Source organism: Gilbertella persicaria, assembly GCF_025201335.1.
Source record: "Gilbertella persicaria strain CBS 190.32 chromosome Unknown B0P05scaffold_4, whole genome shotgun sequence".
Lineage (NCBI taxonomy): Eukaryota > Fungi > Mucoromycota > Mucoromycetes > Mucorales > Choanephoraceae > Gilbertella > Gilbertella persicaria.
In genome coordinates, this window is record NW_026251965.1 from 285694 (window position 1) to 302906 (window position 17213).

General features: G+C 36.7%; 8 protein-coding genes across 8 annotated transcripts; 5 read left to right on the top strand and 3 right to left on the bottom strand.

The window, feature by feature from the left end:
* Positions 1-2189: 2189 nt before the first annotated feature.
* On the top strand, positions 2190-2447 carry B0P05DRAFT_462542 (uncharacterized protein; the record flags this gene model as incomplete). The annotated part of the gene is made up of 1 exon (XM_051574122.1): positions 2190-2447. A coding segment is annotated over one exon (258 nt), but the record flags the coding sequence as incomplete, so codon positions are not given.
* Positions 2448-3154: 707 nt separating this feature from the next.
* Positions 3155-4640, top strand: B0P05DRAFT_525452 (S-adenosyl-L-methionine-dependent methyltransferase). The gene is made up of 5 exons (XM_051576319.1): positions 3155-3236; positions 3292-3402; positions 3447-3659; positions 3702-4067; positions 4121-4640. Exons 1-5 carry the CDS (start codon positions 3186-3188, stop codon positions 4478-4480), a joined length of 1101 nt encoding a protein of 366 aa, XP_051438711.1. The 5' UTR covers positions 3155-3185; the 3' UTR covers positions 4481-4640.
* On the top strand, positions 4641-5374 carry B0P05DRAFT_525457 (uncharacterized protein; the record flags this gene model as incomplete). Its single annotated transcript, XM_051576320.1, has 3 exons — positions 4641-4711; positions 4756-5174; positions 5196-5374. 2 exons carry the CDS (start codon positions 4641-4643, stop codon positions 4943-4945), a joined length of 261 nt encoding a protein of 86 aa, XP_051438712.1. The 3' UTR covers positions 4946-5174; positions 5196-5374.
* A 472-nt stretch (positions 5375-5846) lies between these two features.
* B0P05DRAFT_525461 (uncharacterized protein) lies at positions 5847-7039 on the bottom strand. The gene is made up of 3 exons (XM_051576321.1): positions 6616-7039; positions 6145-6572; positions 5847-6098 (listed from the first exon to the last, which is right to left on the bottom strand). The coding sequence occupies exons 1-3, from the start codon at positions 6753-6755 to the stop codon at positions 5953-5955; spliced, it is 714 nt and encodes a 237-aa protein (XP_051438713.1). The 5' UTR covers positions 6756-7039; the 3' UTR covers positions 5847-5952.
* A 66-nt stretch (positions 7040-7105) lies between these two features.
* Positions 7106-7605, bottom strand: B0P05DRAFT_577171 (uncharacterized protein; the record flags this gene model as incomplete). Its single annotated transcript, XM_051581763.1, has 3 exons — positions 7106-7240; positions 7340-7490; positions 7511-7605. 3 exons carry the CDS (start codon positions 7603-7605, stop codon positions 7106-7108), a joined length of 381 nt encoding a protein of 126 aa, XP_051438714.1.
* Positions 7606-8825: 1220 nt separating this feature from the next.
* Positions 8826-10570, bottom strand: B0P05DRAFT_525475 (galactose oxidase). Its single transcript, XM_051576322.1, has 3 exons — positions 9868-10570; positions 9201-9800; positions 8826-9154 (listed from the first exon to the last, which is right to left on the bottom strand). The coding sequence occupies exons 1-3, from the start codon at positions 10076-10078 to the stop codon at positions 8955-8957; spliced, it is 1011 nt and encodes a 336-aa protein (XP_051438715.1). The 5' UTR covers positions 10079-10570; the 3' UTR covers positions 8826-8954.
* Positions 10571-10792: 222 nt separating this feature from the next.
* B0P05DRAFT_525482 (2-nitropropane dioxygenase) lies at positions 10793-12017 on the top strand (the record flags this gene model as incomplete). Its single annotated transcript, XM_051576323.1, has 5 exons — positions 10793-10850; positions 10907-10969; positions 10993-11163; positions 11208-11676; positions 11713-12017. 5 exons carry the CDS (start codon positions 10793-10795, stop codon positions 11900-11902), a joined length of 951 nt encoding a protein of 316 aa, XP_051438716.1. The 3' UTR covers positions 11903-12017.
* Positions 12018-12063: 46 nt separating this feature from the next.
* B0P05DRAFT_462520 (phosphatase 2C-like domain-containing protein) lies at positions 12064-13404 on the top strand (the record flags this gene model as incomplete). The annotated part of the gene is given in 6 exon segments (XM_051574121.1): positions 12064-12166; positions 12214-12294; positions 12343-12483; positions 12496-12750; positions 12801-12884; positions 12944-13404. 6 exon segments carry the CDS (start codon positions 12064-12066, stop codon positions 13402-13404), a joined length of 1125 nt encoding a protein of 374 aa, XP_051438717.1.
* Positions 13405-17213: the final 3809 nt, after the last annotated feature.

The window sequence follows — 17213 nt, forward strand, 5'->3', positions numbered from 1 at the left end:
TTTTAACAGAAAAAAACTAGCATTGAAATGGGCAAGAACAAAAAGTCTTTATCGAAATTAATGAAATGAAGTAATTAAGAAATAGATAAAAAACTGAAAATAAGTCAGAAATAACAATAAATATCAAAACTTAAAGACAAATTCACTTAAAATAGCTTTAATATTTAGATAGGATTGGATGGTATTGTCAAATAGGATTTTATCCATTATACTTTAAAGCTTGGTGTAAGTGTCCCTCAAAAAAAAAAATCTCAGCTTAAATTAGTATTCTCATGTCAAAACCAAAATCGAAAAAATGAAGGGATTTAGAAATTCAAGAGAAATGACGGACCCCTCTTTACCCGGTGTGCTTGACTAGAAATGACTCATTTAACCATCTGCTCTTTCACTGTCCATATAAAGAGAAGGTATGGCAAGAAATTATCTTCGAGTTCCTGTGGCCTACCACCTCCATCTCTGATATCAAAGAGGCTCTTCTGTCCCTGGACTTCTCGTACATCTGGTACTGCCAATGGAAAGGAATCAAACCATACAAAATTCTCATTATCACCCTCTCTTAAATTCGGCTTGCTCACATGAGGTCTATCTTTGACAAGACACCAATTGTACCTGCAGCGATATTGGCATGCATCTGATCCAATGTTCGTCAGACCATTGAAGAGGATCAATGCTATTCAAACCTGTAAATTCTATATAGCTTATTTTGTTTTATATTATATTATATTATTTTAGTTTAGTTATTGTATGCCATATCAGGTTGTTATTACTTTTATCGCAATCGCACCCGCCTCTTCACTATGACCATTACTCTTAGTGTACACGGCTCAATCAATAAACGCAATTTTTTTTTGAAAAAAAAAAAGAGAAATGGCTGACTAAAAGTGTTCAAAAACAAAGAGCTATCAAGAAAGTTTATCAACAAAGTTAATAGATAAAAAGTTGGCGCATCAAATGGTGTAAAGAACGTAGCATACTTATTGGTAAAATATTGAGCTATCATTCAAAAACGTGTTTTTTTTTGTTTTTGAGCTGTAGTGTACATTTTTCTATAGTACTTTTGCAAACTAAACGGTTTGAATGTATTTCGTAAACCTAGAGAAATATTTCTTACTAAGATATGCTATATCAATACTGCCTCTATCGATCATCAATCGCAAAACAGTGAAAATTGAAGATTTGTAAAGGTATCATAAAGGGGAATTCAAACATCAACAAACGACAAAACCATACAGAAAAGTAACATTAGCTCATTTAACACTAGCAGCAACAACACTCATCACAACGCACTACCTAAGTTGGATCAGCCTAAAGTCAGAACTTCCGAGTTGTTACCTGCGATCGCTAACAAAAGTGTCATTCCTCCTCACCCAAATAAGAAACTTATAACTTGAATACTACTGATACTCAAAAGCCAACCAGTTTCCAGCAAAAACACTCGAAATCTAATATGCTCTTAAACGAAGATAAAATCAAGCCCAGAGAAATTAAAGCATTCAAACTAAAGATTAAAGTTACTACCAACATCCTAGGTACTCCTGGTGTCCCTGACTCAATTCCTCTAGATTCATCCCCGGAAACACCCTCAGGCGTGAATTCTCAACTGAATCATGCCGCATCAATGCCTACCTTTAACAACCAAGACCAATTATAATGGATGAACTTAATTAAGATGAAACTAGAACAGAATGATAAACACTTTGCCCAATTCGATCAGCATATGAAGCTCTCTACACAAATTGACAGGCAGCAGGGACACTCTTCCCAATTGGAACAACCTATGCGTAACAACCAACAATTGGAAGCTGCTCTAGCAAGCGCCAATATGAAAATTTGTTAATTGGAGACCCAATTGCAGCAAGCCTTAGAATCATAACAAGATATTGAAATGCTTACTACCCCAGCTCTCGATAACTCCGAAGTACTAGCTACTTTGGATTGGGAGCTGGACTCACCAGCCTCAAACTATGCCTCTGTAGCCGCATCCGGTCAGAAGCTAAATCCGACACCAAAGGAAGCTCAAGAGCTCTCTGTTAAATCCGCGTCCAAGACAAAAAACCCCTCCAAAAAAACCCAAGAGGACTATTGGAAAACAGCGACAAGCAGCCGCTAAAGTATTCACAGCACCCGCTGCATATGATCCGCCCTCATTTTCCGATAAAAATGGTAACTATGCTCCTATATTTAAGTATGTCTACCTTCCAGATAAATATAGACATCGACTTTCAACGATGCGTGACAAGCTCCACAAATTGGGCGCTGCTTCTAGCCGCATTTTGGACATTCATTACCCAGCACAGGGAATCGTTGCGGTTCTCATTCATATCGGGTATTCTCTCCACGATTTTAATCCATTAGATCCTCAACACCTTCGTGATAGCAAACTTCTCGAAACTTTGACAAGTGACGAAGAGCGTGCAACAAAATCGAAGGAGATCCACCAACAATGACTGGCCCGTGCTTTAGAATATATGCGAGAGCATGTTCGCCGACCAGTGGACCTTTGATTTTATTTTTCGAGGCTGGCTCACTGCAAGTAAGGCTCAACCAAATTTCACTGATGGGACCTTCTATAACTTTATAGTTTTTTTTTGCTCCTTTCTTTCTTTGAACTGATGGTTAGACATTTGCCCTATAGGGCCCAGTCTTCATAGCCATACAAATAAAAACATAAACTTTTACCGGGATCATAAAGGCAAATTGACGATTTTTTGACTTTCTCAAAACTTGTGATATTTTTACATAGGAAACTTAAAAGAAGAGAATTAGAAGGCGGAAACGATTGTTTATTTTGCTAGACAGTCGCGCCTACAGCGGGCTACCAATCCTCCACTAGTGTTCTTATGCTAAAAAATCTTTTGTGAAATTTATTCAAAAAGAAAGGTGGTTTATATTTATAGAAAATCCGGATTATGTTTTGAGATTGTATAATGAGTTTGATGCTCGAAAAAGACACATATTGAGGATCAAGAAGCATATTAAGTGTGTACTGTGCCAAATGGAACCAAACGTTATTTAGTAGTTACATAGTAGGTATGTATTTAATATATTGATTTTTACAAAAGAGATAGGTAAAAGTGTTCTGCATAACTAAAAGCTGTGTGACATTCAGACTATTAAAGACCCGAAAAAAATTTCTTTCGTTTTTTTACAGTCCCTTTCTTTTTTTAACTCTTTGTTATTTCATCATGACACAACCTACTCGTTGTTTGGAGTTTTTTAGTGGCATTGGTGGTTTGGTATAGACAAAAATATCACAGAAAAGAAAAAAAAGTCAATAACACAATTTACCAGCACTATGCACTTAAGATCGCCGAGATCAATGCTGACGTCGTGGGTGCTTTTGATATCAACGTAGTAGCTAACAAAGTCTATTCCCATAACTTCCATATCACGCCTTCTAAAGTAAAAACGTCAAACAATAGAGAACATAGTCTGATTTTATGTAGAAATTGATTGATCGACTGACTGTGAATGATATTGAAAAATACAAGGCGGATTGTTGGCTATTGAGTCCACCTTGTCAACCTTATACTCAAGGTGGCAATAGAAAAGATATGGAGGATGCTCGATCACAAGGACTTTTGCATCTGATTGATCTCTTACCTCAATTGACTACGATCCCTACTTTTATTTTCTTGGAAAATGTCAAGAATTTCGAGGTAATACAAGCACAGATCAATCAAAAGAGTTAACAAGCGTAGATTTCTCAATCAAGAGAAAAACTCGTACGTCAACTAGACGAACTAGGCTATGAAATCAATGAATGTTTATTGACTCCCTTGCAATTCGGGATTCCTAATCATAGAATGAGATATTATCTAACAGCCCATAGAAAGAGCGACAGAGAACCCGCAGACTATCTCAAAAACAACACTATTCACACCAGTTGGCCTTTTACAGGACAACCTGCTGAATTTACGATACCTGAGTTATCTTGGTTTTTAGAGACGGATAATCCAGATGTTACTAAAAAGACACTTGTTCCCCACCAATACATTACCAAGCTCTACAAGTTTCGTTTAGATATCGTACGACCCTCTGATAAAACGACAACTTGTGTGACCAAGGTAAAAAAAAAAAAGCATTAGCATAGAGAGAGAGAGAGTCTAACATAAACTAGGCGTATGGATCTCATCATCTTCAAACAAGTGGATCTCTTGTTCAAACAAGACATTTAGATTCTACAGACTATAATTTTGACGACATGTCTTCCTTATTGACTTTTGGGCTGCGCTTTCTTTCCCCTACAGAAATTGCCCGTTTACATGCTTTCCCAATTGAGCCTTATCAGTTGAACAAGACCAAGAATGAAACAACAAATTCTTCTGCACAACCTTTCTATCCTCCACAATGTTTGCCTCGTCTTGTCTTTCCTGATGATGTGACACAAAAGCAACAATACCGCCTTCTTGGTAATAGTCTTAACTGTTGGGTTGTTGCTGAATTGTACCGTTGTGTGTTGTTTAACCCTCCAAAGTAGAAAAAACATTCCAGATTAAAGAAAACAAAGTTTATGAATATAAGGAATTGTAAATCGTAAAGATTTAACGAACTTTAACTCTATCTTCTCAAGAATGCTTCCAAAACATATAAAAGACATAGAGATGGGATCAAAAATAAAAAGAAAAATTTATTATACAATGAAGTTTGCTCTTGTTTCCCTTGTTGCCTCTGCAGCCCTTGTTTCTGCTACCCCTGCTGGCCATTTCAAGTAAGAAAAGAGTTTAAAAGAAACTCTAATTGACATGTTTATAGCCTCTTTAAGCGTGCCATCATTGGTACCAGTACTGTTGTCATTAATGGTCAAACTCAACTTCAACTCATTGACCAAGTCCCTGAAGCTATTGTTACTTCCACAAGCACATTGTTTCTTAACTCTGCTGTTGTCACAACAACTTCCAATTCTTACATTTGTAAGTTGATTTCTTTATTGACGCATAGTTGACACACTTTTTTTTTTAGTGTCTTTTGAATCTGGTGACCCACAATCCATTATTGACCGTCTCAAAAGTGCTATTTTCAACTTGGGTGAAGTAGCTGCCTCTATTTCTGCCATTAATTCTGAAGATACTTCCTCTGCTAGCTCTGGCTCTTCCTCTGCTAGCTCTAACTCTTCCTCTGCTAGCTCTAACTCTTCCTCTGCTAGCTCTGACTCTTCTTCTGCTAGCTCTAACTCTTCCTCTGCTAGCTCTGACTCTTCTTCTGCTTCCGATTCTAGTTCTGAAGCTCCTTCTGTTACTACAGAAACCACCACAGAAACTACTACAGATTCTGCTACAGAAACCACCACTGATACCGCTACAGAAACCACCACTGATACCGCTACAGAAACTACCACTGATACTGCTACCACCACAGAAACTACCACTGATACCACCTCTGCCTCTGCTTAATTTAGAATGGTACTCAATTAATAAAGTTCTTTTTTTTTCTGTAAGATGAAACCATCGCTTGTTTCTGATGAATGTCGGAGAATAGAGCACCCAAAGGCTAAAGTGTACCATATGACGGCATTATTTCGTCGACACATATATACTCTTTTCTATTGTATATAAATAACAAGGGCTTGTGCTTGCTTTTTTTTTCATTATTATCACAAATATGCCTAGCTCAACTCCCAAGTTCCCTACTGCCTCTGCTCCCAATGATGCTACCACTGCTGACTCTTTGCTCAAGATTGACCATTTCCTGACTGAAAACACAGGTGTTCAATTATTCAAGGTAGAAGACGATAACCAAGGCATGGGTATGATCTCTACTGTGGATGCTCCCTCTAAGAAGGCTGTTAATGTCCGTCTTGACAAGAACAGCATTCAAGGTTACTTGTTACATAATGGTTTTGAACGCTCTGATGATGATGAATCTATTTGTAGAAGAAAGGAACATAATACAATTGTGTAAATTTACAATAATAATAATAATAATAAAATAAAATAAAATAATATATATATGTTAACTGGCCATGGATAGTTTTGTATTGAGTGCTTGAGCCAAGTTTTGTATGTCTTCATCTTCTGTTCTTGTATCAAGATCATCTTCTTGAATATAAGACACTAAACGAGACATGGATTGACCTAGACCATGCGTCATTTCAGGACCTATCATTATTTTTATTATCAACAGAAACAACATTTATTAACTTACCACAATCATGAATACTGACCATCCCATAAGCCATTAAGGCCCATAGTAAATGCATGACATTTTTAGCAATACCACGGTGAAACCCCATACCAATACCCACACCCCTTCCTTCTTCTTCTAGACGTTCAGCACCCCATTTAACCAGTGTAAGTGTGTCTGATTTGTCTAGTACTTCTGTTTCTTCAGCTCGCTGTCTACGCCTTGTGATACTGTTGGTAATTGCATTTGTATAGACCACAATACGCGTTGTCACTTCAAGACTCTTCAGCAACAGTTCAGAATAGAGTGTGTTGCATATAATGACTGTATATTGATGAAAGATAGAAGGTGCCATTTGAACTGGTGAAAGAAATTCGGTTAAATGATCATGCTCAATGACTGTCTGATGGCTTGTATCAATCGAACACGATAGAAATGTGTTCAAGAGTCTAATGGGTTGAGTAGGCTATTTCTATGACTGTTTCTGTATACCTTGTTGTCTCTAACAAGACTCGAGCATCATTTTCATTCCAAAGAATAGACCGACATAATAACAAAATATCCCTATCATTTAATAAGGAAGGACCTATGCCACAGTCCCAATGACATGCCATGTTGGCTAATGTGCCCATAGCAAGTTCCCTTGTTCTTGGTCTAGTGGTTGTAGTGACAATCTAACTTGATTAGCGCCCTAGAGTCATAAGATCGCTTACTTTTAATAGCACTCGATGAAATTGTGTGTTATGGATAGCCAAAGCATAGTCTTGTACTGTGCATACATCCCAAGCAGCACACAATGATCGTTCAAAAGGCGAATCATCATTCATGTCTTGTACTCTATCTATTGTGTTATTCATAACTTCATCTATCACTCGCTTCAAGATGGGCAAAACAATCGCTACGTTGTCAGACATAACGATAATAAAAATTAAAAAAAAAAAAAAAAAAAAAAAAAAAAGAAATTTATTGAATCTACACCAGTTTATGCTAATCCAGCCTGTTTGATGATGGCTGCCAATCGTTTATAATCAGCCAAGAGTTCAGTGACTTCACCAATCTTGAGTTCTTCAACAGATTTCATAGCCAGGAATTTAGGAATAGGTGCAGCATCTTTTGCCTATCATATGGTAAGTATATTTTGTGTATTTCTGTAGAGACTTGCCTTGTTTCTTTTTTGATCTTCATGAATGCCTTTTAAGGGCAGAGTGTCACTTACTTTACGAACTCTGTCTAATACAGAGGATTCTTGTGCATTACGTTGCCAAAATTTACCAAGGCCATCAAATACACGGTACGAACTATCGACTACATCTGATACGAGTCTTAATCCACTTTGATTTTTTGATTTTGTAGCATGTAAATCAAAACTATCAAACGGTCAGTAAACCCAATATTTATCGATTTAGTCAACCTAAGCACTTTATCAGCTGAAAGTCCTAATCCTACTAAATTGGTTGTCTCTAAAAAGGCAACAGCAGCCATCTTTTTGAATGGTATCAATACAAAATCTATTGAAGTATCTTACCATATTTGTCAGACAATAGCCAGCTTGACCTGTCAATGCATTGGGTCTTCTGTATCGCTGTATGAATTTAAGGTTGGACAAGAAATGAGTTGGATTTGACTTGACAATGGTAAAGATCAGCACAGGCAATAACACATCAGCATCAGCTGATGCTGGTTGTTCAATTGCTTCAACAAGAATACGATGGGTATTTACAAGTGTATCTAGTTTCTCTTTTGCAGTTAATAACGAATTGAGTTGTTGAAGTTGTCTGCCTGCTTCTTCAAGTACACTCTGGATATGCTCTTGTTGAATAGGGGCACCTAAATGAGACAAATCCAAGTCTAACAGATTTAATGCTGCTATACGCGATTCTAGTGCTTCATCTTGCATGGCTTCATCTCCATCAGGATGTGTAAATAAATGATCATAGAGTTGTGTACAGAGATAGGATTCAATGCTATCTAATTTGGCTTCATCTTGGTAATGTAAACTACCCATAAAATCAAGTAGTTTTGTACTAGCATCCTCTCTTGTTCTAGGTGTGTTCTTTTTAAACTGTTGAATAAAACTAATCGAGGTAAGTGCCATACAAAGACCATGACCTACTTACTCTTCTATGTGTGGACTATGATCCACAGATCTATTGCTGAGCCATTCTGTCACATCCTTTTTAGAGACTGGCTTTTGAATCAACATGACAGTGATTTGCTTGTCTTGTTTTAAGGGCAATTGAACATGACTCGCTAAAATATTGTATTTAAGATGTTCTGGTGTCTTAACAGAAGCAGGGTCTAAGCTAAACATATCTAGACTATGTTTCTCCTCTCGATGAGTAAATTCATTTCCATAAGATATGAACCTACTTTTTACTGGTATCCATCGTAGGCGGGTCTGATAGGCCCAACAGAATGAATTGGTCTCTGTAGATGATGAGATATAAAAAATAAACGTATACTTTACTTTTCAAAGACACCATAAATGCCACTCAAAGACACTACTTGATGATGGTCTTTATAGACTACATGATCCAACAAAAAGTCGCGGTCGATCAAGGCTGAAGGATGAGAAGGGATAGAGACAGGCAATAACAGTGTAGCCTTATCGGTCAAGAGGAGTTGAACGACATCATCCAGTTCACCTTCATCATCTTGCAAGCGAGCTAAAGCCAACATACCCCAAGAAGTAGTTGGCATGGGTATAGAAGCTATTTTAGAATGAGCCATACGATGAAGAAAGCCTTGGTCATCTGTATTCTTCTTGAAAGAGTCAAAGCGAAACATATATATATATATATATGTATATATAAAAAAGAGAGAGAGTTTATTTAGGAATCAATTGAAAAATTAAGAATTTGTGGTAAATAAGCATAGCTACTTAGGTCCAATACATAGACTTCATCAGACAATGTTGTGCCATCAAACCCACCAAACAAGAAGATTCTACTATCATACAATAGACTGGTATGGTAGCCGCGAGGTGTAGGTGCCTGACCATACACTTTCTTTGTCTCCCAAGCCATATTGACTAAGAAGAAGAAGTTAGTCTTTTTGATATGATTTTTTTGGCTTACCTAAATTAAGCATCACTAATTCATTACAATATTTGGCTCCATCATGTCCAGCAAGTATAAACAAAAAGGATCCTACATGAAGGGTTGTATGCGATAAACGCGGCATGGTATGGTCCAAATCAACCATTTTCCATACGCGTGTAGGCAGATCAAGGACATGAATATCACCAAAGCATTCTTTACCATCACTACCACCAAACACAACAAGCTTATCGCCCACCATATTGCCAGTGTGATATCCTCTTGAATCAGGTTGATCACCAGTTGTTTGAACAGGAGACCATACCCATGTCTCAAGGTCTAGTTTATGAAGATCATTGAGTGCTTTAGCACCATCCCCACCACCAAACACATACATGTCTTGTTGCCAAATAACAGCAGCATGCGCTCTTCTTTCTGAAGGTTTTGGACCTGTTGTTCTAGGACATGACCATGTCATGGTCTCTATATCCAACATATAGAAATGATGATAATAGCGTTGCCCATCTCCTCCACCAAACAAATAGAGTTTGCCATTCTTGGGATGTGCCAATAAAGAATGAGCACGACATGCAGGCGGTGGTGTACCATACGTACGAGGCGCAGACCAAGTAAAGGTATCTATGATCCTGAGCGTAAGTTGCTTTTCTCTTTTTACATGTGTTGTGTTGATTTACAACATACTTGCCTAAATCCAATACATACAGTGTATCCGAACACAAGGTTTTGCTTGTACCACCAAAAACATACATATTACCATTGTATTCTGCACTTGCATGGGCTCTTAGTTTCGGTGGACGCATACCAAACATATCTGGACGAGACCAATACATGGCAGGTGAAGGAGCATATCCAGTAACCAGCTGGTGCTTGTCTCTTTCTACTCTTGTTTCAAACATGCTTTTCTTTTTGTTATCTAAGAGAGAGAGAGAAAATGAGAGAGAGAATAAAAACAACGTTGTTCACGAATTACTTGATTACTTGAAGAATCAATGACAAGAGAGCCTCTTTTATCAAATGAACGAACAGACAGATTGGGATTGGAAGTACTGAAGGTCTCATAACTAAGGTGTGTGGTGGGTGTTGGGTAAAAGTTGGATATACTTTTGGTGGGTGTTGGAATAGGACTAAAACTACGATCCATAGGACTGGCTGTAGAAGGCGTTGTAGAGAATGGACTCGTCTCACTAATAGGGACAGTCATAGAAGATAATCTATCATATATATATATGTGTGTGTGAATGCACAGCTTTGTTATTTTGTACGCTACTTTAATGGTACTGGTATATGCGGTCTATTGCCATTGGTTGAAAGAGACCGTTTCATTCGAGAAATGATCCCTTTATTTCGCTTGTTTGGTAAATCAATCGTATCTGTTGGATAAAAAGACATGAAAGAAATAAAAAGAAATAAAAATTAGGATACGAAAATGTTAAATAACCATGTGTTACCCAAGCTAATGGATACATGACACCTTAGTAAAAAGACAAGTTTAAATGCTTAGATATTGATCTGTCTTTCGCTTAAACATTTGGCCGTGGTGGGAACTGCACACTGAATTCCAGCTTGTTTTTGTTTTGTTTTTACTTTTTTTTTTTTTGCTTTTTTTCTTTATGGTTCTTGTTACAAAAATCACCAAACTGTTGGGTATTCAACACCCTATTGTTCAAGGTAAATAGAGAGAGAGAGAGAGAGAAAAAAAAAGTGATAGTCTAACGCTAAATTAGGTGGTATGCAACATATCGGCACTGCTGAGCTTGCTTCTGCTGTTTCTAATGCAGGCGCACTCGGTATTCTGACCGGACTCACTCAGCCTACCCCGAAGCACTTGCAAAAGAAATAAGACGGTGTCGAACCATGACAGACAACCCCTTTGGTGTCAACCTGACGTTCTTGCCTGCGCTTCGACCACCCCCTTACAAAGAATACGCACAAGCCATTATTGAAGAAGGTGTAGGCATTGTAGAAACAGCAGGCAATAACCGCAAGTATCAATCGTACATAGTTTAGTTAGTAATCTTAAAATAGCTGGTGAGTATATCAAGATGTTCAAGCAAGCTAATATGAAAGTGATCCATAAATGTGTGGCTGTACGACATGCGTTGACTGCCCAAAGATTGGGCGTGGATGCTGTTTCAATGGATGGATTTGAATGTGCGGGACATCCAGGGGAAGATGATATTACTGCTTTGATCTTATTGGCCAAATCAGCGCGTGTGTTAGATATACCGTTTATTGCTTCAGGAGGTATTGGTGATGGACGTGGATTGGCTGCTGCTTTGGCGTTGGGCGCAGAAGGTGTGAATATGGGATCTAGATTTATGTGTACTCAAGAAGCACCTGTTCATCCTCTCATTAAACAGAAAATGGTGGAAGCGGATGAAAGATCGACCACGTTGGTCTATCGACCATTTAGAAACACAGCACGGATCTATAAAAACGAAATAGCCATGCAAGTGAATTTACGTGAAAAAGACCCCAATGTTAAATTTGAAGAGTAAGTACGATAGATATACTTGTCGCTAATAAACAGTATTGCTGACCTGGTGTCGGGTGTACGTGGTAAACAAGTATTCAAGACGGGCATAGACGATGGTGTATGGACAGCAGGTCAAGTACTAGGCTTGATTGATGATATTCCTACTTGTCAAGAACTTGTAGAGCGAATGGTGAATGAAGCGCAACATATTATCACTGACAGACTAGTCAGAATGACCTCATGATTTTCCCCCTTCTTGCTTTGTGACCCTTGCATCAGAATTATGCATAACAAATATGTGGGATTCACACACTATACGCTATTATTTTTTCCTTTTTTTTTTCTCCTCTTTTTTCCTCTTTTTCTTTTTATATTAAAGTGTTTACTATTTTTAAAGGAAACGATATGGGCCAAATACTTTCTGCCCCTGTAACAACAAAACATTCAACAGAAGGAGAAAATAAACGCCTTATGTATGGTGCTTCTGCTATGCAAGGCTGGAGAATAAGTAAAATCATGTGTAGAGAGAATCTTTTATTGACTTTATTTGCATAGCCATGGAAGATGCACATACCCATATTTTAGATTACAATGATACCGGCGCTGCTTTTTTTGGTGTCTTTGATGGTCACGGAGGTAATGTGTATTCATCACATTCCTTTATTCAATTTTATTTTATTTTAGGCTCCAATGTGGCTAAATACACTAGTCAGAAACTAAAAGAAAACGTCATTGAGTCTGACGATTTCAAAAATGGAAATTATAAAGAAAGTCTTCGAAAGGGATTTCTTAAAATTGATTCTGATTTACGACAAGGTAACGTCAGTCTAGTGTAAGTCTCTCTCTCTCTCTTTGTTGACAAACACACACTAGATCCTGAATTTGCAAATGAAGCTTCAGGCTGTACTGCAATTGTGGCCTTATTGACAAAAGACAATGTGCTGTATGTGAGTAATGCTGGTGATTCGCGTGCAATTATTTCTGCTCATGGACTTGCTATTGCTCTATCACAAGATCATAAGCCAAGTAATCCAAAAGAAACAGAAAGAATACAAAAAGCAGGTGGACATGTTGAATTTGGAAGAGTCAATGGTAAGATCAAAGAAGAGGAGAATAGATGTCATTGATACATGTACAATCAGGTAATTTGGCATTATCAAGAGCCTTGGGTGATTTTGAATTCAAGAATGCATCCAATTTACCACCAGAACAACAAGCTGTTACAGGTAAAAAAGTAAACAGTATGAACCACTTCATTTGACTTACACCTATGTCCATCATATAGCTGACCCAGACATTACAGTACACACACTTACCGAGAAGGACGAATTTATGGTGTTGGCTTGTGACGGTATTTGGGATTGTTTGACAAATCAAGAAGTAGTCAACTTTGTACGAAAACATATAGCCAACCGTGCTTCTCTAAAAGAGATTTGCGAGAAATTAATGGATAGTTGTTTGGCCGATGCCACAGGGGCAAGTGGTGTAGGTTGTGACAACATGACAGTAGAAATTGTAGCCTTTTTGAACGGAAAAACAAAAGAAGAATGGTATGATAGTATTCGAGAATCTGTCAAGGCTACATCACCTTCGGATATTACAGAAACAAGCATAGATGAAGAAAACAAGAGTTACTCAACACTAACAAAGTCAGAATCAAGGCAATATTCTGCTAATGAATTAAAGGAATTACCCAACTTGGCTGCACCTTTGGTGAACGAAGATACAAAAGAACAAAACAATTAATCAAAGAAATAAAAAGAGGGTAAAAAAAAAGAAGTATGTAGATAATATTGTATCTTTATTACTTTACCTTTAGTTCTAAAGGACACCTTTGATATATAAAGTTTCCCAATGGTGTGAGAAAATATCACTTTTTTATTTGTTATTATTGTTTTCTAGCTCCATAGATGGGATCAATGCAAGCGCATTTGTAGGAAAAGAAGACGAGTTTTATAAAATAAAAACGTCAAATTAATTGATAACTTAGACACTCGAATACAAAACAAGAAATATAATTCCTACCCTCTTCTTCCCTTCCTGACCTCGCTTTTCAAAAGATCAATTAGGTATTTATTAGACAATACAAACATTTATTCCTGTAAATTTTTTTTTCGCAAACTTTAAATAAAAGAAGATAAAGCAATCATATTTCTTATTTTGTATTCGAGTGTCTCAACCAATTCTGTTAGGATTTATTTCGACACTGAATTTAAGGATTGATTTCAAATCTACACTATGGTAGTATTTTTTTTTTTTTTTTTTTTTTTTTTTTTTTTTTTGGAACGTCATGTGAACATAGACAATTTATTAAATAAGAAAAAACTGGTACTTTAGCCAAATACTATGAGTAATTGTTACCGGGAACCAGGACGAGGACCTAAACCAGTTTCAATTGAGTTCCCAAAAAAAGGATAGCCAGAGCCACGCGTCAAGTTTGGTTTATCCTTGACAACTACCCTTCCAATGCTTTCCGCCTTTTTTTTCTACGCTTGACAAGTAAAAAAAAAAAGCTTTAAACATTTTCTAGGTAGTCTGTAATTCTAGTTACCTAGGAGTAAGTGTTTCAATGATTGTCACTATCAGGATTCTAAGACCAAATTGATAGCCATCTAAAGATAAAACCAACCATATGCCCTAGACTGAAGGTGGCCACCAACAGACTCCAAGACGATTGATTTTCTAAAGACCAACCTATGAAACTGTAGTATTTGCATCTATCAAGGGGAGTTAAGTCATGATAGATAAAGTTCACTGTACATAAATACAATGAATAAATACTACATTCCATTCTGTCTGATAATCGACTTAGTTCCCCTTATTCTCTTTCTCAAGAAAACAAAAGAAAAGAAGCTTCCCATGGTATGGACAGAAGGATAAGAAACGACGAACACATAAATATATACGCCTAAACATATATAGGAACGCCGGGATCTGTTTTAACAATTCGCTATGGAAAAGTTAAGGGAAAGGTCAGCAAATAAGCGGACGAATGTTGGGAATCGAACACCATTGATACTTGTTTCAAACAAGCAACATTCGCCAAGAGAAATAAAGTACAGAAAAGTCAAACAAAAAGATGTGCTCTTTCCCTACTGAAAGGAAGTGCAAAGCATCGGCCATGAAGAGCACCACCCCAAAAAAGGCGTGCAAGAAAAAAGCGTAAGCATCTAAAACTCTCTCTCCAACCCAAGCATAAAGAGAGTGATTTTGCATCCAAGAGCCGTAGAAGCAAACGTTTTATAAGTATCCAGTTCCTTAAGGTTTTCTCCATAAAAGTTGCCAGGGTTTAACTTAAGGGAAGTCAGACTCATCGTTACGACTCATCCGACTCTTTTAACTGGAAAGCAGTGTTTAAGTGTCTTTCGGAGCGCTCTATCAAATTATGGAAAACTCTCTAATAAAAGAGAGAGATTATCTTGATAGAAGAGCAGCTACTCTGTTGATGAGGCAAAGCGCAAACTCCTTGTCCTAAAACGCGAACAAAACCCTGCTGATAATAATGCAAAAAAAAGTAAAATGAATGAAAATTTTTGCCGTCTCATGATAAAAAAATAAAATAAAACAAACACAGTCACACTCTTAGCCAAGCAGATGTAATGGTTGGAAACTCCGCCATTGACCAATAAGGAATTACCTAAAAAATACTAGAATGGCGTAGCAACTCATTAGTAACTGATATTCACTCGAACTTGCTAGAAATACTACGGTTTACTATCTTTTAGGAAAGTATAAATAGGATCGAGTTTTAGTCATTTAGAAAATAGTTTTTTTGGAGAAAAAGAATAAGAAAATAATAAAGTATATTTCACACTCCTAAATTACATAAGCCTCAACTATTACAGCAGAACTCGAATATATTTTTCGCAAACATGGATAATGCTCAAATGCATCAAAGATCGTCTTGTTTTGAGCATTTTCGTTCAAAACCTCCTATATAGCCTGATTGCTATGAACTAGTAAATAGCACTGTAAATTGCTTAGAGTGTCAAGGAACATAAAGAAGTAAAAGAATGGTCAATTGATGATGCGGTTGCTGTGTAAATAAACAAAAATCAGCAGTTTTTGGCTGTGTTGAATGCTATTGTGAACCCTTTGAGCGTAATCCTTATAGTTTTTCAACGATTATTTATATTTTAGAGTACTATTGTCTCTTTTTTGAAGCTTCTATTAGTACACTTGGTCGTTACCTCTTTTATTTTGCGTCCCAAAAGCGTATCAACGCATCATACACACGGAAAATGTCATAGTGGAAGATTGAAAACAAAAGTGGTCGAGTTTTGTAAAGTCGTTTAGTAAGGCTTTTCTGTCAGAAATTACAACATCGCCATTTGAAAGAGATACAAAAAACTTTCACTATGGTAGTGTATAGTAAAACCTGTTTATCTTATCTTCACGAATTCTCGGGATCCTCCATGGTCAAAAAAAAAATAAAATAAAATTCACAAAACAGCCAAGCCAATAATACCATTCAATTCCTTGGCTCAAAAGAACATGGTTCAAATGAAAAAAAAAACAGGTTGTTTTAATAGTCATATTGTCGAGTAATGGTCCATCAAAGATTGGCATGTTTAAGCTGTGTTTTGAGCATTTTTACTCTAGATATCTTACAAAACCTGTTATCGATAGCGCTATAAAGATATTGTATGCTATTCAGAGTGTTGAAGAACATACAAAAGTAGAAATATAGACACTTATGATGTAAATAAGGTATGCAGAAATTTTTCATCAAAAATGGAAGAGTTCTTCAATTGTTGAAATCTCCACCCAAATATGAAAGTAAAACGTAATCACTTACGCTGTGGTGATCTTGATAAAAAAAAGGGGGGGGAATGTTTGCTCATAAGAGTGTCAAGGTATTGGAGAATTTTATGATGCATAAACGACTATATATTATCATATATTGACAGCCCTAATTTAATTACTCGTTCTATTTATATTAAAGACACATCCAGCTCAAAAGGCACAATGTCATTTGCAGAATTCAATACGGTAACTTTAATGGATAAATATCTGACAACAAATGATTTACATCTATTTATGGAATCATTGCCTTATCTGATAAAATGTCTTAAATTAAGTGGAGAACTTTATATAACAACCTGTCAATCACACTGAGCAAATTAGAGATTGAATGGTTCATTTAATGTAAATCCTTGTACAGCAGTGATTAGTGAATTATTTAGATTAATTGTTATTATTTGAGATTTAAGTGTGGAATAAGGACCTCTACAGATCATGCTAAACCCTGATACAAGCAATTATCTATAAATGTGAACCTATTGTTGACTCAATAAAAATGCATTCTTTGTTTGGCCTTGGCTCTTTTTTTTTGCTCTTATTTTGACATTGATAAAATATTAAGGAATAGCATGGATGAGCATGGATGAGTAGAATGACAGAAAAAACGTATACGTTTTGGATTTTCGAAATTGATTTGCACCTTAACGTAATGGACTTGTAAACCCCCCCCCCAATTCTTTGTTAGTATTTCTCGCCACTCTCGATTGTCGTGGCTTGAAAAAATCAGAAAATACCAAAAAAAGACAACAATT

Excerpts from the sequence above, each read along its gene's own strand:
- B0P05DRAFT_525475 (XM_051576322.1), bottom strand. The coding sequence starts at position 10,078 with ATGTTTGAAACAAGAGTAGAAAGAGACAAGCACCAGCTGGTTACTGGA. Across the intron at positions 9,801-9,867 it reads ACTGTATGTATTGGATTTAG|ATACCTTTACTTGGTCTGCG; the intron begins GCAAGTATGTTG and ends TCAGGATCATAG. Across the intron at positions 9,155-9,200 it reads ATTAGTGATGCTTAATTTAG|TCAATATGGCTTGGGAGACA; the intron begins GTAAGCCAAAAA and ends TCTTCTTCTTAG.
- B0P05DRAFT_525461 (XM_051576321.1), bottom strand. The coding sequence starts at position 6,755 with ATGGGCACATTAGCCAACATGGCATGTCATTGGGACTGTGGCATAGGT. Across the intron at positions 6,573-6,615 it reads GTCTTGTTAGAGACAACAAG|ACTCTTGAACACATTTCTAT; the intron begins GTATACAGAAAC and ends TCAACCCATTAG. Across the intron at positions 6,099-6,144 it reads GGTCAGTATTCATGATTGTG|GTCCTGAAATGACGCATGGT; the intron begins GTAAGTTAATAA and ends AAATAATGATAG.
- B0P05DRAFT_525452 (XM_051576319.1), top strand. The coding sequence starts at position 3,186 with ATGACACAACCTACTCGTTGTTTGGAGTTTTTTAGTGGCATTGGTGGT. Across the intron at positions 3,237-3,291 it reads TTAGTGGCATTGGTGGTTTG|CACTATGCACTTAAGATCGC; the intron begins GTATAGACAAAA and ends ACAATTTACCAG. Across the intron at positions 3,403-3,446 it reads TCCATATCACGCCTTCTAAA|AAATTGATTGATCGACTGAC; the intron begins GTAAAAACGTCA and ends GATTTTATGTAG.